This window comes from Mastigoproctus giganteus, chromosome 5, assembly GCF_048544385.1.
Source record: "Mastigoproctus giganteus isolate SK-2022 chromosome 5, ASM4854438v1, whole genome shotgun sequence".
Classification (NCBI taxonomy): domain Eukaryota; kingdom Metazoa; phylum Arthropoda; class Arachnida; order Uropygi; family Thelyphonidae; genus Mastigoproctus; species Mastigoproctus giganteus.
This window is the reverse complement of record NC_143579.1, coordinates 177799065-177822969: the sequence shown is the minus strand read 5'-3', so window position 1 is coordinate 177822969 and position 23905 is coordinate 177799065. Positions and strand designations below refer to the sequence as shown.

Here is a 23905-nt window from a genome sequence, read left to right as displayed (position 1 = left end):
GCATGTGCTACACACTGCTGCTCCTGCCCACCTGGCTACGGAGGTGCCAGTAACTAACTAACTTGATACGTTCTGCACTGGAGAAAGCTTTGAATAAACAAGGGAAGCCTGTCTCGTAGTCCAAAGGTGTGAAGATCCCGTAAATAACGAAACAGCATGTTGTATCAAAGGCCTTCTCTAAATCCAAACTCACCATAACTAGGTGGTCCTTTCTGACAAAAGCATTTCTGATGTTCGATTCTGCTTTGGCCAGCATATCCAATGCAGATCTGTTTTGCTGAAAGCCATACTAATTTTTATGCAAGATGTTAGGTGACTCCAAAAACCAGATGAGGCACTTGAGGACCAATTTCTCAAGTGTTTTTCCTAAACAACTAGTTAAGGAAATTGGACGACAATTTACCAGATCAGAGAGATCTTTTCCTGGTTTAGGGATGGCTAATACAAGTGAATGCCTCCAAGAGTGAGGATATACATGCTCCTGAAAAATTCTGTTAAAATTTATTAGTCAAGTTTGTAAGTCTGTGTCATTCAGGTGTTTTAGCATAATGTAAAATATACCATCAGGGCCAGCCGCACCATTGGGTGCTCTGTTAACAGATTCCTTTAACTCTGATATTGTAAAAGGCTGATTATATGGAAGAGAGGGGCGGGCGTTGAAATTTAACTTCTGCCTTTTTGATGCATCTAATTCGTTGGAATGGAGCATCATATGAGCTAGCTGCTGAAATTTTGGCAAAAACTTCAGCGAAAGCATTTGCTATGTCTTTGGGGGAAGATAGTTCCTGACCATTACAGATCAATATAGGAGAGGATGACAATGGATATTTGCCATTCAGAAGTTGGATTTTCCTCAGATTAATCTACTATCAGTGTTTTTTGTAATGGTGGTTGCAAATTGAATCCACGAATCTTTATTAGCCTTTTTTCTTATTTATCGTGCTTTAGCATTTTGAATTTCTTATAGTTTATAAGGTTAATAGTAGTGGGATGCTTGAGGAAAATATTCCAAGCTTTATTCTTTTCTATTTTCGCTATATTACATTCATCATTCCACCAGCAGTTTTGGTGCCTGCGTGGACTAGTTGATGACTGAGAAATAGCTTTTTCAGCTGCTCCTGCTAGAATCTGTTTAGTGATATGTTCAAAAGCTTCATCTATTGACTGATCCTGAATGAAATTTTTATCTAAAACTATACTTAAGGAAATTTTTATCTAAAGCTATACTTAAGGAAATTTTTATCTAAAGTTATACTTAAGGAAAATTTTATCCAGTTTGCCTTTGTAAATTTTCATCTTCTGTGAATTTCTGGATTGGAGGAGATAGTTTGAAATTTACAAGTAATTGGATGATGATTGCTATTATGTGGAAAATCCAATACTGCCCAATGTATACTTGGGTACAGAGCAGGGGAGCAGATAGATGGTCTATGGCAGAAGTATTTCCTGTGGGAAAATGCACATGGGTATGTGCACCTGTGTTCGGCAAAATTAAATTAAGAGTATCCAGTAATATTTCTATTAGCTGCCCTCTTTTATCCATATGCAGACCACCCCATAATGGGTGGTATCCATTAAAGTTGCCCACCAAACAAATAGGAGGTGGTATCTGGGCAAGGAGCTCATCAAAGTCTCTGAGTACATATGTTTGGTTGGGTGGAAGATAAATAGAAACAAGAGATAAAATTATTCTAAGTTCTATTCTAACAGCAACAACTTCTAAATTAGTTTTTAAGGGAATTTGCCTAGATGGATTAGTAGTGGATACTAAAACTGCTACAACTCCATGGGCTGCAGTTACTGCATTCCTGTCACGCCTATACAAAGTATATTTTTTTATTGAGGGGGTCACTTGTGGAGTTAAATATGTTTCCTGTAAACAAATGCCTGCTGGACTGAAATCTCGGATTAGGTCATACAGCTCATCTGTATTAGTACGAAGTCCTCGACAATTCCATTGTAAAATGCACTGCATTATTTAGTTTTAGTGGTAGGATGATCTGGTTGCTTTTTAGAGGCAGTAAGCTTACAGTGATCTATTTTAATTTTATCTTTTTTAGGAAAGGTAGGCCGTCCAGTGTCCATATCTTCTTCGGCATAAATTTCTAATATTGGTTCTTCTTGAGTTTTGTGATCTATATCCATTTCTGTAGTATTAATTTGGCTCTTAGTAGAAGATTCATCTTTTGCCATCCTGGTCTCACTTTGGGACTGGATGGCACTAGTAGAGGGGATGGAAATTGGGGTATTACAAGTATGGTCTCTATTTTTTTGCTTCAAAGATGGATTAGGAGCTGAAAGCTGAGCTCTAGCCCATTCAGCAAGTGATATGTTAGGCAGAACTGAGTCATTGGTTTGTGTAGCAACCGAAAGATATTTCTTTGTAATGTTTGCATATGTACGGGCTGGAGTATCTTTCAGTATTTGTCATCTTGCTTCCTTTATGTTCAACTTTAAATTTTTTTCCCAAGTTTCCATAACTCACAATTTTTAGAATATGCAGGATGATCTTCCTTGCAATTAGGGCAAACTGGAGATGTTGCAGTACAGTCTGTCTGAGTGTGATCCTGGGATCCACATTTTGGACTTATTGTGTTTCCTCGACATGTTGTCTGAGAGTGTCCGAATTTCTGACACTTATAACACCGTATTGGATTTGGAATATAAGGGCAGATATGGCAATTTAGGTAACCCGCTTTAACAGTATTTGGCAAGTTCGGAATGAGATTGCCATCTCTACACCACGGGTTGGAATGAGATTGCCAACCCTACGAGTCAGGATTGTCTTAGCTTGTATGACCTTTTGATCTTTTAGTTCTTGTTCCTCTTCTGTTACATTCAGAAAATCTCACTCAGAAATAACACCTTTGGAACTATTTAGGGGGTGATATGGGGAAAGATTTTAACAGGAATTCCTCCAAATGTTGTGAGCTTTAACAATAGTTCTGAATGTTTGGATTGTGTCTCAACGAGTAAATCCCCCCACTGTAATCTTTTGACCATGTTAGGTGATCCAGCAGCATTTTCTAGAAATCTTTGTATGACAAATGGAGGGAGTTTGCTCACTGCTTGATTCTGTGTTCTTTGTTTAAAGAATGGATAATGAGGAAAGTTACTCTGTTTGGTGATTATCTTTTTTTAAGCACTTGTTTTTGCGCATTTCCACAATCCGAGTTATACCAATCTGTGGTATTTGAGTTTGGAGGTGCTAATGCTCTAAAAGGAGTTAACATGGATAATTTTCTTTATCCACGTTAGCTCCTTTTTGCCCTGGGGGAGATTAGCTTTTCCACCGAGGTTACCGGCCCCGCCACGGGGAGGCAGGAGCAGGGCCAAAAGGAGGCCAAGCGATTAGAAAGGTTAGTTCGTTAGTAAATAAAGAAGTATATGTAATAAAGAAGAAAGGTGGATTTACCCTCTTTGTTCTTATTTGAGGCTTTTCAAGTCTAGAACTGGTTTATAAATGAACTGCTGATAGTAAATGATATAACTTAAAAAGAACTTTTATCACTGGAAAAAATCGCTGTTTAATTTGCAATAGGAATGCTTGACCTCGAATTCGCTTGGCACCTGGGGCCCATATGTGAGTGATCATTGGGTGTATATGTACATATAAGAACTGTATATAAATATGACATACAAAATATATAACAAGTTAAAATATGCAAAAATGCACATAACTTGAAACACACATTGTTAGATGTCATGTTATAGCAGGATGAGATGCACTAGTTTGTGAATTGAATTTGAATTCTATTAAACAGCGATTCTAATTAGCAAAAATAGGGGGAATATTATTCACAGGCTAAAAAAGCAAAGATATATTAAGCACAAATTTACCCTTTATTAGATTACTCACCAATTAAAAAATTAAATGATATGTGAAAATTGGAAGAATATATGTGATAATCGGAATAATTAATACGTACTATAATATGTACATACGAACTAGTCGACATTTCTGTCAAAGCTTTAAAAATAGGAATGAAGAAAAGAGCTGAAAATTAATTTTTTTATATGATTGAAGATTTCATGGAAGTGTAAACACATTTCACCACAATAACCCACAGAATTCCAGCTGTCGGTATTAATGCAAATTCAGTAAGATCAAGTTTACTGTCTGCTTATGATAGATTTCACTAACATCTGTTAAAATAGATTGAAATTTCAGGTTCAACATAATTCATATATGTATTTACTGCAACTGCTTTGAATACATGCAGCATGCTATTAATGCATATAAAATTGTAAAAAGTTTGGTGAAGTAACAATTATTTGATCACAGAAAAACACTAAAATTTTTTTGGACATTTTTTTTTTTAAGTACTTGACTTTCTTAAAAGTCCTAAGAAAAGCTCTCACTCCTGGGATTAAAAGGAGTAACAATGTCTCAAAAAAATCTGATCTGCAGGCAGCTGATCAGGTTTTTATGAGATAAAAAACTAGAACAAACATGGCAGAAAGGTTAAAAACAGATGCATGCCCATTGATAGCACCAATGGTTTTAATTATTCACTCTATAGGAGATTTGCCACCTTTCCTAAGTGCCTAGTGAACATATTAGGGAGACCAAAAGCAGTGGAACTTCTGAAGTCTGGAGACTTACTATTTGAAGTGGCAAACACTCAACTGTCTACTAGATTTTTGAAAACAACAATCCTTGGAGGACTACAGGTACCAATAATCTTAAACAGTGCAAGGGAAATGATCAATGGGATCTCCTCCATGAAACTGAGGAAGAAATGCAACAGAAAATCAAAACCCAAGGCGTCATTCAAGTGAAAGGAATAACTATTAAAAATGAGGGAATGGTTATCCCGACTAGAACAGTAATATTCTTCAATAAACTGAAATCACCTATATCTGTAACACTGGATATTTGAACTGCCAAATAAGATTTTACTTACTAAATTCAATTTGCTGTTTTGAATGTCAAACGTGTGGTCATTCACACACACACACACACACACACACACACACACACACACACACACACACACACACACACACAGCATGCAGAGGAATAGTGATATGTGCAAAATATGGTTCATAGGATTGTACAACTGAGCATTCAAAATGCGCTAACTGCAGAGTAACCACACTGGCTACTATAGAGAATGAGAAAATTGAGTGCCAAAGAGAAAGAAATTAGCAGGAGGCAAAGAGAGCAGTGCAGCCAACATGCCCAAGTAAATAGTCTTGCCACTCAGATAACCCAAAAACAATGTATAACATCTATTTGTGTCCCTATTGTATATTGTTTACCATTCCACCAAATTTTGGAAGGTAGTAAGCTCAATTTGTCACGATTTTGCGACATGGGGGATTGATGTCATTTTCGTTTCATAACAAAGAAAAATGGAGTCGGGAGAGGAGATTGCACAAAGGATCATGAAAGGTGATCTTGGATGTGCTCAGTGCTGGCATAAACTAGCTGTGAGCAAATCCAAGATCATTACATTACATGCACTTCAGCCTTACCAGTTGAAGTGCATGTAATGTAGGCATTACAGTACCTGTATTGCTGAAGCAGTTGTATATTTCCATCAAGAGGCAAATCATAAACTTTTTCTGCAATCAGCTAGTCCGGTCAAGAATATTTAAAATGGTTTGCAATTGGGAGATAAGACTCCAAATTACACGTATGAGTAGAATCTTTTGCTTGTCATTGGTCATTCTCATTAAGGTGCAGAAGTCCTCACTGGTCATCAAGTTTTCATGTTTCTTTACAATTGCGCTGAGTTGGTTAAGCATGGCGAGATGTAGATCCTAATTCATCTCACTATTTGGATGATTGTAAAAGTTTCGAAAGGGGTCTTCTCGCAATCGTGTTACAAGGCTATGCAGTCATTACCGCATGCTTCATCAGAGTCAACATTGTTGTTATCTTGACACATCATCTTACATATTTAAATTGTTTTGCGAATGTCCAAGTCCGATTCATACAATTTGCGATCTAGTATGAGCTCTTGTTGTTGTTGTAGATCTTGACATATTTCATCTCTGATAGTATTTCTGTTTGCAAAATGGAAAGTGCAGCATTACCATCTAAGGCTTGTACTCATTGAGATCCTGAGCCAAGTCATAGTTTGATAGTGTATTATGCGTGGATACTGTTGTTTCTTGCTGATCTCATTAGTGCTGCATGTGTAATTTGTGACAAAGCATGACAGAGTAACATGATCCAACATGATAGCATGATTGCAACAATACGAATACTTGTATTGTTGCAATCATAATATTCAACAAATGGCTACAATCAAATGGGTAATTAGGCTATTGGCCTAACCTCTTCCAAACATTGATTCAGTAGAGTAAGCAGCGGGCATGTGTATCCTATCTGTCACCAACACTGATTTAGTTGAGTAAGTAACGGGTGTGGGCATAAATTACATCATTTATGATTTCAGTTCTAGCTGTTCAAAATTTAGTAAGTGTCGTCAGAGATGTTTACACATAAAACATCTTTTGTGTGTACAGGGTACACATGTGATTTTTTTAAAAATTTGCGCCCATGCCTCCATTATGTTAAAACAGAAAAGGATTGGTCTTTCTATCACACAAAAGAATCAGGTAGCGTTACACAGGCTAAAAACCACCAGCGTTGATCTGAAGAGCAGTACCAAAGAGTTTCTGTTCGCAGTGAATCGCTGCATGCTTCATGTACAGTGAAGATTGTGAACTTGTCCAATGTGTGTGTGGCCTAGAAATGTTTTTTAGGCAATGATGCGGGAAGATGAAGTTCTTTGATCAGTACTGTGAAAGCCAAAATATAAAAAGATGTTCACTCCTTTCAGTTGATATCCTCGGCACGAGGGCTGTTTAAGAATAGATAATTAATTTTACAAGATGATTCTTTGCCATACCAGTTAGTGAAGAGCATTAAGTTTATTTTTTACTGTCTGTGGAAAAACAATTAAATAGAGAGAGAGAGAGACAGAGAGAGAGAGAGAGAGAGAGAGAGAGAGAGAGAGAGAGATATGCCAATTGGATTTTAATGATAAAACTTAACACTAAGTAAAAATATTTATTCAGTATTTTTAAAGTATGTTCCTTAGCTATAATAGTCAATGGACAGATAGATGCAATTATTTTAACAGAAATGATTACCTTTAAAAATACAGGGCATGTATTTTCCATGTGAGGACAAGATGACCAAAACCACTTTGGAAGAGAGCCAGTTTTTGCAGTAGAAACATAATAACCCAAAGCCAGGGGCTGTTGGAGAAGTTGTAGCAATTCTTCTTGGGTATCTACAACATTACTGGAACTCTATAAAAAAAAAAAAGGGAGTACACATAAACAATAATTATAATGAAATATTTTGAGTTGCATACCTTAGTAATGATAAGACCAACCCATGTTCTCCTTGACTTCAAAAATAAGCTTGAGAAGATTCATATGCATGTTTGAATTCATGACATAATGCAAGGCCTGGTGATGTTGATTACCAATTTTAAACACAGTCTTCTTATGCTTATTTATTTGGAAGTGCCTCATTACATCATGTATCTACACTATTTAAAAATGAACAATCACATTTGGAATACAGTACGCAAAAGGAAACATGTTACTTTTTCAGAATTCACAATACAGTATACAGAAAATCATTCATATCAAATTCAGTTTTACACTACACATAAAAAAAAAAAAAAAAAAAAAAGAAGAAGAAGAAAGGGCTTAATGTTAAGCATATCCAACAAAGAGCATAACATACTTTGTGATTTTTAACATATAATTTCAAATGCTTAATTCTGCAATGTTTCATGTTATGCAGCATATTGCAGAATAGCACACCTAATGATCAATTTATTAACGACATATAAAGTAAAAAATTAAACAGAAATTAACAGAATTATTTTACAAATTCAGAATTTAATGGTAAATTAATTTTTCTTTGTGTTTTTGCAAAAAAATAGAGAAAATTATTAGGATGGTAAGCAGGAAAATGTAAAAAAGTCTCCATTGTAAATATGGATAACTATATAAATATCGTTACAGTGTTTTTGCTTCAGTATTACTCTTAAAAATTCATACCTTATAGAGTAGATATCATATATAAAATCAAAATAATTAGAACTTAAAATTATCATTATTTTATCATTTATGTAGCTTCCAAATTTATATGTGCTGAACAGAAAACAGCTGTCGTAAGATCCTGATTGTGACATCACAGAGTTTAGTGTGAAGCAGGTGAAAATAACGATGGTCCCGGTTTTTTATTTTCTATAATTGTAGTGAAAGGGCATCTGCTGTTTTGAATAAGATTTTAAAAGCTACCCAATGTTCTTGTGCAAAGTTTTGACAGTCAAGATTCTGGACTGAGTACTGTTTCATAATCAGAGCATTGCAATGGGGCTTCAATAACTCATCAAAAAGAAGTGTGTACAACTACTTCTTACTTCTCTGTTGTAATATCTATATAATCTGTAACTAGCTGTTATAGTTAGTGTGTTCAACCATTTTTGTTGCTGCTGTCTCATGTTGCTTGTTTGAACAGTAATTTCACAGTCTTGTTCATTTACATCAATTGCAACATGTCCTGAAAGCTAGCAGACTCTTGCTTTTTGATTCCATTTATTATTTTTGTGAGTGTGTTTTGGATCTGGAACACAATCAGGTGTATATTACTTGGTATCATGTTGTAATTCTTGTAAAGCACAAAATTAGTCTGTGATGGTTATTTGATTTAACTAGCAGCCATATCAGATTTAGGTCAAAGTTGAGATAATAAACTTAGAGATTTGGAAGACAGAGAGAGAGAGATAAAGTCAGTTCAGGACAAAAAAAAAAAAAAAAAAAATACGAGTTACAATGCTGTCCCACCTGAAACTTGCCATGCAATGTAAACAGGCAGGCAGGTAGGAAGGCATATGGTGTCCTTTCAATGATTTTTCAGATGATGATGAGACTGCAGTTGGAATACTATATTCACACCTAGAAAGGAGCGCCTAAAAAAAGCCAACCTTCTACAGAAAGTTCAAAGAAGAGTGACTCACCAGTCTAGTTATCCTCCACCGATTACTGGCCTAGAAGATGCAGACTGTAAATTTTTTGATAATTAGATGTTCTTGAGGGGAGAAGGGGGCTTGAATGAAGCGTATAAGGCCCTATGTGGATCAGTAAAAGGAAAGGAGCAAGGAATGTTCTCACCAGTGAGGGAGAAGTTTGGAGAGGGGGGGGAGACAAATATAAAATTTTCGACAGTAACAGAAGGCTGGATCTCATGAACTTTATCTTTGGACAGTGTCTGAAGATCACTGGAATAAATTACATGCTAAGGTGGCCAAGGAAAAGAACTGGGTGGAGTTCAAAGCACAATTGAATGGCCACTTCCCCCCCACCTCCCTTTATTGCTTGCAGAAAATGTTGGCTCTCTTACATGTTCACTTGTATGTTTCTCCCATCTTGTTTTAAATAAAGTTCTCCATAATGAGTAGTCTGGTTTCAATTTTACTTTAGTATCATAGTGTAATAAAATTGTCTCCAAAATGAAAAGTGGTTTTGTGGGCTTCTGCATATATACAAGTTTGCATTTCTTGCATGATATGGTTCTAAAGCTGTATGCAAAGCACTCTGATGCATGAGATCTAGCCATCTTAGGACATGCGGTTTGATTGAGTTGTAAGTGGGTACTCTATAATCTAGTCAGGATCTTATCAGGTGGACCCTGATCAGTGTGCACCTTAAAATGGAGTTATCAACACCATTGTAACGCCATTCAGTTTCTTGAAGCAGGTTGTTCACCCCCCAAAGCCACATAATCAAGGGGGAGGTGCAATCTGGAGTTCAATAATTTACAAATTTAAAAAATTAAAGATGAGAATGAGTATTCTTGTTTTTTTGTAGTGTACTCTAAACTAAAAAAAAATATATATTTTTTTTATGAAAACCCCAAACACGAAAGGTATCAAAACCTATAGTACTTAGTACCGTGCATGGATTGAAGGAGAAGTATGGGGGGGGAGATGCCAAAAACTTTTCTCTAGAGACTAAACATGTGTTTCACCACTTCAAGCCTCCAATAAGCAAAGTGGTGGTATTTCACTGATTGATGAAAGTCATCTACCACCTAGATTTTACTGTCCATTATATGTAGACATGTATAGTATCTTATGTCGGACAGTTTCAAAATGCTAGTTCAACACTGCCTGGTACACTGTGATGAAACAGAACCCTGAAAAATGGCCAGAAATGTTTGTAATTATGTTTGTGCTGTGTAAGGGTTGTTGTGTTGTTTAATTGTTTATGGTCACTTTGCCACCAGGAAGTAATCACCTGGAAAGCCTGCCCTGTATCCTTCTACAACCATGAGGAAGTAGGCTACAACTACACATGTACCACATGGCCAATCTTGATTACCACATACTGATCAGAGCGGCTGCACATCCACTGGAGGTAGTGAAAAACCTGTGTCATCAGGAACCCAGGTGCCAATGACTCCAAAAATCTCTCACTCATGAACAAAGATTGATGGGCAGTACAAAAAAAAAAAAAAAAAAAAAAAAGAAGAAGAAAAAGAGAGGGATAAGATTGCAAAATGATACTTACATAATTATTTACATTAGAGTTTACATAATTTTTTACATTATTGTTTTTCCCTAATTAAATTAAACAGTATTAGCATTATTGGAAGTAAATTGTGGCAAAAGAGTTTTGTTTTTTTCTGTTGAAGACATCATCATCATCAGCCATTTTCAATCCACTGCAGGATGAAGGCCTCTCCAGCAACTTTCCAGTTCCTTCTGTTTTGAGCAGTGGCCATCCATTTACTACCCAAAAACTCATGAATTTCATCTATCCATCTCCGCCTTTGTCTTCCTGGCTTTCTTCTAGCTCCTCTTGGGTACCATTCTGTTATTTTCTTAGTCCATCTGTCATCATGTCTTCGAGCTATGTGTCCTGCCCAAGACCATTTTAGTTCTTTAGTTTTGATAAGAATGTCCTTTACTTGAGTTTGCTGCCTAATCCATGTGTTTCTCTTCTTATCTAACAGTCTGATTCCCAATATAATTCGTTCCATTCTTCGCTGTGTAGTTCTCAGCTTCTCTTCCATTCTTTTGGTGAGTGCCCAAGTTTCACTTCCATAAGTCATGGTGGGGAGTATACATTGATTCATTATTTTACGTTTCAGACAAACTGGGATATTGCTCTTCAGTATGTGACTATATTTCCTGAATGCTATCCATGCAAAATTTATTCTTCTCTTGACTTCCAGCCATTTATCATTATTACAGCTGATAACTTGTCCCAGATAAGTATATGACTCCACCTTTTCAATTACTGCTCCTTCAATCATTATTTCCCTTTCCATGGCATACTTTTTCATCATTACTTTTGTTTTAGCCATATTCATCTTTAGTCCAAAATCCTTACTAACTGTGCATAACTGATTAAGATTTTCCTCTAATTCTTTGGGATCGTGGCTTATGACCACAATGTCATCTGCAAATCGTAAATGGTTTAGGTACTCTCCGTTCACATTGACTCCTTTCTGCAACCAGTCTAATCTTCTGAAAGCTTCCTCAAGGGCAGCAGTAAACAGCTTCGGAGATATTGTGTCTCCTTGTCGAACTCCTTTCTCGATTTTAAATCTGCTACTGTCTTTGTCTAGTCTAATAAAGGAGGTAGCACTCTCATATATTTTCTTCAAAATCATAATATATGGGGTATCTATGCCTTGTCTTTCCAGTGCCCGAAACATTGCCTTATGCTGTATGGAGTCAAATGCCTTTTCATAATCCACAAATGCCAAGCATAATGGTGTTTTATATTCATTTGCTTTCTCCATTAGCTGTGATCCATAGTTGAGAATCCTGTCCTAAAGCCAGCTTGCTCTTTCTTTTGGTTCTCATCAAGTATTCTTTCTAATCTGTTAGTAATGACCCTTGTGAACAACTTGTAGATGTGGGATAACAAGCTAATTGGTCTATAATTTCCAATTTCTGATTTATCTCCTTTCTTATGCAGCAAAACTATGATTGCATTATTCCACTGCTTAGGCGTCACACCTTTTCTAATGCACTTTGTGAAGAGCCTTGCCAGTTTTTGTGTTATGTCTCTTCCTCTCAATTTTAACAACTCTACAGTAACTTCATCTTCCACTGGGGCTTTCGATTCTTCATTTTCTTTAATGCATGTTCTACCTCATCAGGAAGAATATCGGGTATGTCGTATGTGTTGCTACTTTGCAATCCATCTTCCCCACTGCTGGTATCATTCCCTCGCTCCTTGTATAATTCTCTATAGTAGTCTTCTGCTATTTGAATTATGCCTTCTCTGCTGTTTCTAAGTACACCATTGCTATTCTTCAGTTTCAGTATCATTTGTCTTTCTGTATTACTGCTCATGGCTGTTGATTTAAATCCTTTGTTTTCCCTTAATGCTTGTTCTACTTTTCTTGTGTTAAACTTCTTATGTCCTCTCTAAGTCTCTTTCTAATGGCTTTGCATAACTCAGTATACTCAATTTTCTCCCTGTCAGTGTTTTTCTTGCTGTTCATTTGTCGTCTCCGGTTCATCATGACAAGTGTTTCTTGACTAATTTTTTCTTCTTTGGATTTCTGTTTCCCTATAGGTTTCTTGGGCTTTATCACTTTCAGAAAGTTGTAATATTCCTCGTCGATATCTTGGTCCTGAGCAGCCTGCAGAAGCTCAAACTTGTTCTTAAGTTCGAGTACATACTGCTTTTTCTCCTCCTCTGTTATCTCAAAGACCTTTGTATTATTTACTCGAGTCAGTTTTTTCCTTTCCTTTCCTACACCTATATCAAGTGTACATCTTACCATTCTGTGATCACTTCCAACATTTACCTTATTCAGGACGGTAACATCATTCATAATATATCTTCTGTTAGTGAGGATGAAGTCGATTTCATTACTTGTTAATCCATTTGGACTCTTCCATGTCCACTTTCTGTTCACCCTTTTCTTGAAAAAAGTGTTCGTTACTGACAGTCCTTGAGATTCTGCAAATTCCACAAGTCTTTCACCTCTTTTATTTCTTTCACCAATTCCAAAATTTCCTATAGTTCCTCTTTCTGCGCTGTTTTGCCTTTTTCCAACCTTAGCATTGAAGTCCCCCATAATAATAGTGTAGTGGGTTTTCTGCTCATCTAGAAGACTCTCAATTTCGGTGTACATTTCTTCAACCTCTTCATCATCATGGCTCGATGTTGGTGCATAAATCATTATAATCTTTAGCTTGTACCTCTTAGAAATCTTGAGTATTAGTCTTGACACCCTTGGTGATGTACTTTTGAATTCCAAAATGTTGTTTTTAAAACCTTTATGGACCAGAAACCCAACTCCACCTTCAATCCTTTCACTGTTTCCATTGGTGTACAGCAGATTTCCACTTGATAAACTTATAAGTGAGTCATTTCTTCTTCTTGTTTCAGCCAAACCGATGATATTCCAATTCACATTTTCTAATTCCTTTTCCAGCTCTAATATCCTGTCTTCACCGATGAGTGATCTTACATTATAACAGGCCAAGTTCAGTTTCCGTGCATGGCAGCCTGGTCGTACCCAGAGATTCTTAGCACCCTCTGCTTCCACTCTGATCCTCTCGCTGCCGTAAGAGGGAGAGTGAAAGCTGCTGGGGACTGAGGGCCATTTGTATTGTTGTGCTCTCATATGCTGGAGGGTTTGGTCTTTTCCTCTTCACACTGACCAGGCGTCTTGAAGAGAACCACTCTACACGTTCGTTGCCACCTAAGTGACGTAACAGGGCTTACCATCGAGAAGGTGTGCATGAGTGGATTTTAGGGAAGCAGGCCAACCGGACTTCTCCTAAATCTTCTGTAATAGAGAGATATTGGATCCATCAGTGTTTTAGGCTGAGTGTCTGATAACGCACAGGATATCTGTTTCCCTCTAAGTCCCTGCCTGCCTTTGCCACTGCTGTTGAAGACAGCAGTGCCAAATTCCTGAAAGGTAAGAGAGGAGTTCTGTTCATGAATTAATTGTTCCTCATTACCAGGAGATTTTGGATATTCAGTCTAAGTCTGTCAACTAAGGTAATCAAAATGTGAACATTTGTCGAGAATATGCTTGAGGTTCTCTTTGGTCCCCCAAATGTAACACCAGACCTTATGCTGTTAGTTATTTGGTTTATAGGAGCATTAGCAACTAAGGCCATATTGCTCCAAGGATATGCGGTGGTCATTCCCTGACCTTTCCGCATCCTCCATATTTGGTGGCTCACGGGCTCGAATCCCGGTCTAATCAAGAAGAATGTGCTACGCACTGCTGCTCCTGCCCACCTGGCTACGGAGGTGCCTCGACCTTATGCAATCAAATTTATTCCTGTTATGTAGTGGGAATATGGGCACTTAACAAGTTATACACAAACAATACTGCCGAAAATTTGTATTATGGTCTTTGTTTTTTTTTTTTGGATCAAACACAAAATGGATGAAAGCTGTATGGGCACTGATACAATCTGAAGGGCTAAGGTCAAGCTGATATAACCTCTATTAACAATCTGTGGCTGGCAATGAAGAACGAAGTTTTTAGGATCATCAGGCACCATCATCTGGTGTTCTTTTCCACACGAAAAGTCACATCAGGGATGAATTGTTTGGTAACAAAACCTTCAGAGGAAATATCCTATCTGGACTGCCACAATTTAATTAGCTCGTTCCAACACTTGAATTTTTATTTTTTATCACCACTGTGAACACTGATTTGAAAATCTATGAAGGTAGTCAGAATCTGTTTCCTAATTCCGTAATAAAGGCCCTAATAAACAAGACACAGATCAGGTGGCATGTTTCCAGCCAACACCCAGAATGCATAAGATTAAAATGTTCTACATACTACAGGCCCGTTATGTCTTTATCTAAAATTTGTTTATTTTATTGTGAAAACATCAGCCATAAATTATAAATGCCATTTCCAAATTAAATAGTTAATAGCCACATGCCATATGCACTAGCTCAACCTAATGTTTTGCTTTTCAGTTTGTTGCATGAATTTTCATCGTGAGCTGAGATATTTATGTGGAATGCAGGATTAACCATTAAGGAAAGTTCATGGGACTCAGATGATATAGGAGTGCTGTTAACTGACCTTCGGCCCAAAGTTGGAGTTAGGCATGTGCAAAAGATGCTGCCACATCAGACCTTATGCAATCAAATTTATTCCTGTTATGTAGTGGAAATACAGGCACTTAACAAGTTATACACAAACAATACTGCCTAAATTTGTATTATGGTCTTTGAGGATTTTTTTTTTTTGGATCAAACACAAAATGAATGAAAGCTGTATGGGCACTGATACAACATTTGGTAACTGAAGTCCTGTGGTTCATGAAGTAGAAGTCCTGCAGTTCATGAAGAACCATAGGATCTTTAATCATATTCGAACTGTTCTTGACCAACCAACATACGACATAGTCATGAAACTGCAAAAGAATTTCATCTTTATAGCCCGTGGCAAACAACATCTCAGATTTGCCCACAGGTGCAAATCAAACAAAGTTATCCCGAAAGGATTTCTCAACAAACCACCGTTTCCTAACGAATGTATGCGACATGCCTGTCAAAACTTCAGCTACAAGACCCTGAACATATGGATTAGCTGCCTTCATCGAGACTTACAATATGCTTCAACGAATAAAGCAGCCCTGCTGATCAAACTTAGAAGTCTAGTTCCCGATTCTGTTTACACCGATATAATTCATACCTTGTGCTACCAAGCCGTCAGAGAATCTGAACGCTATTGTACATGTCAAAAACGTAAGTTCGATGCTTTAATTAGTGAATCCCATCAATTTCGTCATCAGCATAATACCCCTTCCACAAGTTGCACAGATTTTGTATTCAACCTGAGCAACAAACAGTTATCTACAGAACAAGTAGACCCGTTGACTCTGGGTATGAAATTTGCTGTTCTCCCAAGAAACCCACCGATCACTGATATTGCCTTAGGCGTAGAAGCGTGTTTAACATGTTTCCCTGAAGATGTGGCAAACACAATTCGCCTGAAAACTGCAGCAATTTTACACCATGCTCGCCCCGCTTCTTCCAATCTCAGCCACAAACATATTTCTGCCCTTAAGACACTGAAACAAGACTCATCCATCATCATCCTACCGGCAGATAAAGGACGTCGAACAGTCGTAATGAACCGCACAGATTACGAGACAAAAGCCTTGCTGCTCTTGCAGGACACTTCTGTCAACCCTTAACCGTTCCTCCCATCAAAGCTTTGGAACGATTGGAGTCGAAAGTGAACATCCTCATCAACAGTTGGCTCAAACAGAAGAAAATAACAGAATCAACAAGTAATCACCTCCGTGCCTCCAGCTGCCAGATTCCACAATTCTACGGACTACCGAAAGTTCAAAGAAGGCACACCGCTAAGACCCATTGTATCCTGTTGTGGCTCACCGAGTTACGAATTAGCTAAGTTTGTCTCGAGGCTCCTTTCTCCCCTAGTAGGCAAGACCACCAACACTGTCTCCAACAGTAGTGAATTCAGAGAAAGGATCCAAACCACATCCATCTCACAAGATCAAGTCATGGCCTCATTTGATGTAGTTTCACTTTTTACCTCCATCCCAGTAGAACTTGCCATCACATGTGCAAAGCAACTCTTAGATAATGACGAAACACTTGGCAGCAGAACCAAACTAACACCAGACAATATCTCCACCGCCCTCAGACTGTGCTTAACAGGCGGTGCAATTATGTTTAACGACTCCATTTACCAACAAGTACACAGCACAGCCATGAGTTCCCCGGTTAGTTCAGTCACGGCAAACATCGCGATGGAGGAATTAGAGGGTCGTGCATTTACAAATGTACCAGATCCCATTGCCTTTTGGTGTCGCTACGTGGACGATGTGTTCGCGGTTATCCCCAGAAATTCAGGTGACCGAATCTTAGACCACCTCAATTCTCTGTCGCCTTTCAAAAAATTCATGATCGAGCTAGAGTCGGACAACACACCATACTTAGACACCCTTGTCCAGCGCGAGGGCACGTGCTTGAAGACAACTGTCCATCGTAAATCTATGTGTGCTGGCCAATATACCAACTTCCGGTCAGAACACGTGCGTAGCCATCTTCTTGCCACTGCACGAACCTTGCTAACTCGTGCCCGGACACACTCTAGCTCTGTAAATGACAGGCACACCGAAACTGCTAAAGACAAGGCAGATCTTACGAGGTCTGGCTATCCCATCAATACCCTTGACAGGTGTGACCTACAGACACGCGGCCAGGTAGCGACCAACAGAAACATCCAAGGTGATGACTCAGCCACGAGCGCCTTTATCCCATACTACCCAAACCTATCGCAACAGGTTTGTAGAATCTTAAAATCACATGGGATAAAATGCGTACAACTCCCAGGCAGAAAATTACGATCCCTCATCTCTAAGGTAAAAACACCTGTCCCCATCCTATTACAAAGCGGATTGGTCTACTGCATCTCTTGACGTGACTGCACTAGCTGCTACATTGGGAAAACTGGGAGACGGCTCGAAAAACGCCTTTCCGAACACAAAAGAGCCATCTGCTTAGCGGATGTGGAGCACTCAGCTATTGCCGAACACGTTTGGGCAACCCATTATGAACATTGACCCACACCGTGATGTCGTGATTGTGGATAAGTCCTGCCACTATTGGCGACACGCCTGGTTGGAGTCATTAAACATCAAATGCTCCAATACCTCAGTGAACAGGAACAGTGGATGTCAAGTCCACCCTATCACCAAAACAGCAATCCTGTCCATTGACAAACGCTGGCAACGTCCACATACATCACAGCCACAGGCTTCAACATCCAACAATCAATCACGCACTTCACATACAAGATTGGCAGTGCATGCCCTCATGCTCCATTCTTAACTGTCAGTTTAACTGAGGAAGGTTGCAAAACAACCAAAAGCTTTTATTCGCATGTATCTAATCTAATATATGTATATTTCCTATTATTAAACTTGTCACAATTTATTTTTGTATCCGTTTCGCTCTGAGCAACAGTAATTTGATATTAACTTCTCTTTCTGGAAAAACACTCCACCGGTCATAAATCAAGTACAACAGCCAAATATATTTCCATATTGTAAAACAGACTGACTCTTTATTCATTTCAACCTAGTTGCAGCATGCTAAGTAGTTTTATGATTCTGAAGTGAAATCATTGCCCTACTAACAAGTAAAGAATAAATTACAATATTTCTGTTGTTTCTATGAGAAAATGCATCCCAAATTTTGAACAGCTGATTTATGACAAACTTCTAGAACAGAGCTTTGTAAGGAATTTTATTCGACTTTTTCACTACGTGGCTGAGTCCATCAGTCTCAGGTGAGGGTAGAGTGGTTTTTTCTCCCAGAAACTCGGAATTTTCATTCAGAAAACAGAAAATCGACCACAGAACATATGCTGATGATATATTTTACATCACTATATAACAGAATTTTAATTAATGAATTTTCACAATTATATGTGAAAATACAATAATTAGGGAACCATGTGGAAGTCCCCCTAGTGTATTTCACATTTACAAAATTTCGTAAAACTCAAAATTTGTAAATATGCATTAAAATGCATAACTCAAAATTTGTAAATATGCATTACTGCCATTTTCTAGATGTACATCTGTATGATTTTTAGTTTTTTAAAAAAATCTATAATGTCAATGTTCTTTTCGAAATCATGTTTAATTAAAATTAAATTGCAGTGTGACAGGGTAACACATCTGTACACAGCAAAAAAGAGTATATTTTGTCAATAAAGGGCTCACTCCAAAAGAATTTCTGCTGAGAGTCATCCCAGTAGTCTTCGTGTCACAGTACAAGGTGCTACCCAAATGTTCCTGAAATTTGAATGTTGTGCAGGAACTATGTCTAGTATGGACTTGTGGCACTAGGTAACACTGCGTGCATCCTTTGTGAATCAGTGTGCCACGTGGCTTGGGCTGGATAGAGTGACTGAATATTTATGTGGTTTTTTAGTGGCGTGTTTCGCATAGTTTGCGATTGTTCCTATGGCTGATGCGAGAGAGCAACGTGCTTGCATCAAGCTTTGTTTCCTTCTTAACGATAAAGCAGCAGAAACCCATTAGAAATCGAAACAATCTTTTGGTGATAATGCTTTAGGCCAGATAAAAGTCAGGCCTAAAGCATTGTCATCACTGGTTTAACCGTTTTAAAAACGGTTGAATGGCGCCGTTTGATGGTGGTTGATGACAACGATCACTCTGGGCATCCACCATAGAGCATCACCCTGGGAAAATGTTGCAAAAGTTTGGGCAGTGATCCGTGAAGACTGCAGGTGGATCATTAATGACCTTTGTGGCATTGTAGGACTATCCCACGACATGTATCAGCAAATTTTGTCAGACGAGTTGAACATGAGAAGGACTGCGGCCAAGTTCATGCCACAGTTACTGAGTGAAGACTCAAACGCAGTATCGCACGGAAGTTAGCAGAGATCTTCAAGAATGGGCCAGGAGTGATCAAAACTTCCTTTCTATGGTCGTCATTGGCAACGAGAGTTGGGTATGATCCAGAAATCATGCAATAATCATCCCAGTGAAAGACCCGTCTTCACCCTGACCAAAGAAAGCGTAACAAGTGAGGAGAAATGTGAAGTCCATGCTAATCTGTTTTTTGGACATCGAGAGGATTATCCATGTGATGTCCTGAGGTGGTTAAGGGAAGCCATCAGGAGGAAACTTCCAGAGAAGTGGTGCACAAAGAACTGGGTCCATCATGACAGAGCATTGGCCCACAGATCTTTCACTGTGGTACAGTATTTTGGTATCCAACAACACGACAATCGTCTCCTACCACCATTATTCACCAGACTTAGCTCAATGTGACTTCTTCCTCTTCCCAAGAATGAAAATCAAGCTGAAGGGTCGAAGATTTGACAGCATAGAGGATATCCAAACTGAATTGCAGGTGGTGCTGAACACTACAATGAAGGACTTTCAGGACGCATTCAAATCATGGGAGAAGCACTGGGATCGGTGTTTATTTCAAAGGGACTATTTCCAGGGTGACTGTAGCGAATAAGACCCAGGATGAGTTTAATTTATTTTATAAACACAGTTCGGGAACTTTTAGGTAGAACCTTGTATGTCTCCTTTAAATAAACAGAAAAGGCAACAGGGATGGATGATTTAGGTTCCAGTTATGCAAGAGAACAACTTTCAAATTTCACTGTAAGGGGTCCACGAAGAGACACAATTCTGATGTAATGTGTACTTGTCATAATTCTCTAAAAGTTCCATTGCTATCATGGCAGTAGCAGAGCAGATCGTTTACTATAAAAATTTTCCAAAACTTAGTTTCTTCTTCAATAGCGAGACATTCTTCTTAACCAAGAAGAATGTCTCGCTATTGAAGAAATTCTTCTTAACCAAGCATTTCTGTTTTAATCTCAAGACAATAAGTTTGCTTTATCTTTGAAGAGGTTCTTAGTTCTCTACCAATCTCACTTTCATTGCATTCCACTTCATCTTTCTAAAGAATCTAGTCCATGATGTCAAGGTACTGTAGCTGGCATCCTGTCAGCATTAGGAATTTTTTTATTGATGAATCCAGGTTCAAAAAAAAAAAAAAACAACAACTTTGAGCTTATTCTCTGCTGACAATCTAGGTTACATTCACATTACAAAAGTAACCATCACCATCATGGTCTTTTGGTTACTGTTATATTACAAGTATTGCAAATTGGCATTGACTTTTTTCTTTTGTTTAGAAGTCACATAATGCGTTTGAACAAGTGTTACAAATAGCACGTAGAGCCTTCTTCTGATCACCTAGAAGGCAGCCAAAGGTAAATTTTCCTAATTAAATCACATTGATGACTGTACACTAATATAATTTAATTAGGAAAGAGCTGCACACACAAAGCAGAATTTGTTGGGAAGAGTTTACACTTTTGAGTCACAACGATGAATGTGTTTTAGTAATTCACTGGATCTTACCTGAAAACAATTCATAATCAAATAATTAAATTATGAAATAAGAAGAATATAGATATATTCAGTGGTGTAACTATGCCAATGAAGCCAATGTTGTGCAATGGGCCCATGGCTGAAATGGGGCCCATTGCCCTCCTGATTGAAACAGAAAAAAAATTTAATTGAGTAAAAATGCAAGTTTTTTAGTTATGTTTATGATAAAATTTACTGTGTCTACGAACAATATTTTTCACACAAAGCATGTCCAGGACAATTTTTATGGATTTGTCACTACGGGGGCCAAAGTAAAATAGATGCCCACTTATTGTGCGTAGGGGCCTATTTATTGGGGGTCATTATTATTGAGTATATGATTACTACTGCACCTATAATATTTCTGAGTATTACTGGTGGACCATGGGGTTGGCCTTGTGGGGACTTTTTTGTCCCCACAGTTTATATGTCAAAACGGCCCTGGCTGCTTTGCAGTTCCTGTTTTACAGGAGTTGATTCAACCATCACAGAAAGCAATGCAACTCCGAACTCTGGCACCCCTCTCTCCAAACCTTCTCCCATAGCAAGGTAGCGGATTCGTGATTTCTGCTCAATGTGTTATATTTATGTAAACTTACCACTGTATCCAGCTGGTGAGGTTTTTATTAATATAAACAAAGCTGAAGAAGAGTCACTGAGTCCGAGGTGCCAAAAAGGGAAAAATAATTAATGATACTAATTTTTTTTCTATCCCTAAGATGTTAACTATCGTACTGATAGAAAAGCCCTTGCCGAGTATTAATTCAACGTACACAATTTTGCAAAGAATGAATATGAATATTGGTCAAATTGCATTGGGCATAGCTGCCCAATGCAATTTGACCAATTTGGCACAGAAACATTGTACAATCAAGTGAAAAAATTGCCCTAATGGTAACCGAAAATTCTGGTCTCTTGCCAAAGCTATTGGCCGCAACGTTTGCCCATCTCTGCTCCCACTTCTTTCAAAACCTGATGTTTCTGTTATCACTTCAGCCAACGATAAAGCTGACTTGCTAGCATCCCATTTTTCTTCCAACTCATGTATTAATGATCTTGTTAAAACACCTCCCACCATTCCTAACAAGCTCCATTCAATGCCTCCTGTGGTCTTCCGTCAAAAGGATATCAGAAGGATTTTGATGAATCTTGATGCTAAGAAAGCTCCAGGTCCTGATGGTATTTCTCCACTTGTTCTCAAAACCTGTGCTCCTGAACTTACTCCTATTCTTTGCCGCCTTTTTTCACTTTCTTATTCCAAAGGTGTTTTTCCTTCTGCTTGGAAATTTGCTCATATCCAGCCAGTTCCTAAAAAGGGTGACAAATCCCTTCCATCCAATTTTCGATCCGTTGCAGTTACTTTACTCGTTCTAAAGTAATGGAGAAATCAATTAACTGCCAACTCTTAACCTACCTAGAAACCTTCCTCCTGATCAATGATCGCCAGTATGGATTCCGTCAGTGTCTATCCACTGGTGATATTCTGGCTTATGTCCCATTCATGGACAAATTCAATGGAAAAGTTTGGTGAAATACAAGCAGTTGCTCTTGGCATCTCAAAGGCTTTCGATCGTGTTTGGCAAGAGGTCTTCTAAACAAGCTTCCATCTTATGGTTAGCCAACTGTTTTTTTGTAATTGGTTATCCAGTTTTCTCTCTGATCGCTCACTGAGGGTGATGGTAGATGGCTCTCTGTCTTCTAACTTCTCCACTAATGCCAGTGTCCTCCAAGGTTCAGTTCTTTCCCCCACTCTTTTCCTCTTGTATATTAATGACATTCTTCCTTTGACTGGAAATCCTATCCATAGTTTTGGCGATGATAGCACATTGCATTCCACTTTCTATTTTGAGAAACCTTGCCCTGCTCAATCAGCTTCAACTTCTCGAACACCCGCCACCAATTTCTTAAATGCTGATCTCCAGGGAATTCTCCAGTGGGGCAAAGACAACTTAGTTGATTTCAATCCTTCTAAAACTCAGTTTTGTCTTATATCTTGCAAAAAGGATTCTTCTGCTCCTATGCTTATCTTTGGTGACACAACGATTTCTAGGCAAGATGATACATCTCTTTTGGGGATCTTGGTACAAGAACATTGCAAATATTGCTTCCTCTGCATCTAAAAAACTTGGTTTTCTCTTCCGCTCTCGGCGTTAATTTTCTTCCAAATAACTGTTCACTCTGTACAAATTGCAATTTCGCCCTACCATGGAATATTGTTCCCACATCTGGGGCGGTGCCGTCCAAACCTCTCTCAGGCTTCTAGATTCCATTCAGAAAAGGGCAGTTAGGTTAATTAATGATTCATCTCTAACAGAGTCTCTCCACTCGCTTTCTCATAGACGTACTGTTTCTGCTGCATGCTTTTTCTACATATACATCCATGGGCACTGTTCTTCTGAATTGGCTTCTATAATTCCTGCTCTCTCCTTCAAAGCAGTCCGAACACGTGCCGCCACCAGCCAACATTCATTTACTGTCCAACTTCAAACTCACAGAACCAACTTTTCACCTTCCTCGTTTATTAATTCAACTGACGTTTTCTGGAATAACCTTCCTTCATATGTATTTCCTGAAAATTACAGTCTACGGAAGTTCAAGTCTGATGTCAACAAATATCTTCTTTTGTCTTCTCAACCTCCAACCCAAGCACGGTACCAAGTACTATAGGTTCTAATACCTCTCGTGTTTGGGGTTTTCATAAAAAAAAAAAAAACTGGGGATGACATTCAGCTGAAATTCTTCTCGAATGAGCCTCTCGTTGACAAATCGACAGAATGTGCTCTTTCTTCAACAGAGCAGTGAACAACAGAATATTTTTTCTGACCTCGGCTGATATGCCGAAGATGAAAGATTTGAAAACATAACAGGCTTTCAAATGGCTCATGAATATAAAGAAATGGGTTGTCCTATGTCAGTGAATCAAACTTTCTTCCATTTGCATTTCT

The 23905-nt window shown here is 38.2% G+C and overlaps 1 protein-coding gene across 1 annotated transcript in view; it reads right to left on the bottom strand.

Annotated features, from left to right (window-relative positions):
- The window catches only part of LOC150085870 (mediator of RNA polymerase II transcription subunit 13-like), a 554522-nt gene that overhangs the window by 49640 nt on the left and 480977 nt on the right, over positions 1-23905 (bottom strand). Inside the window, exon 28 of the mRNA XM_090374721.1 lies at positions 7111-7272. Coding sequence (XP_090230847.1) covers positions 7111-7272 — 162 coding nt within the window. The remainder of the gene's footprint in view (positions 1-7110; positions 7273-23905) is intronic.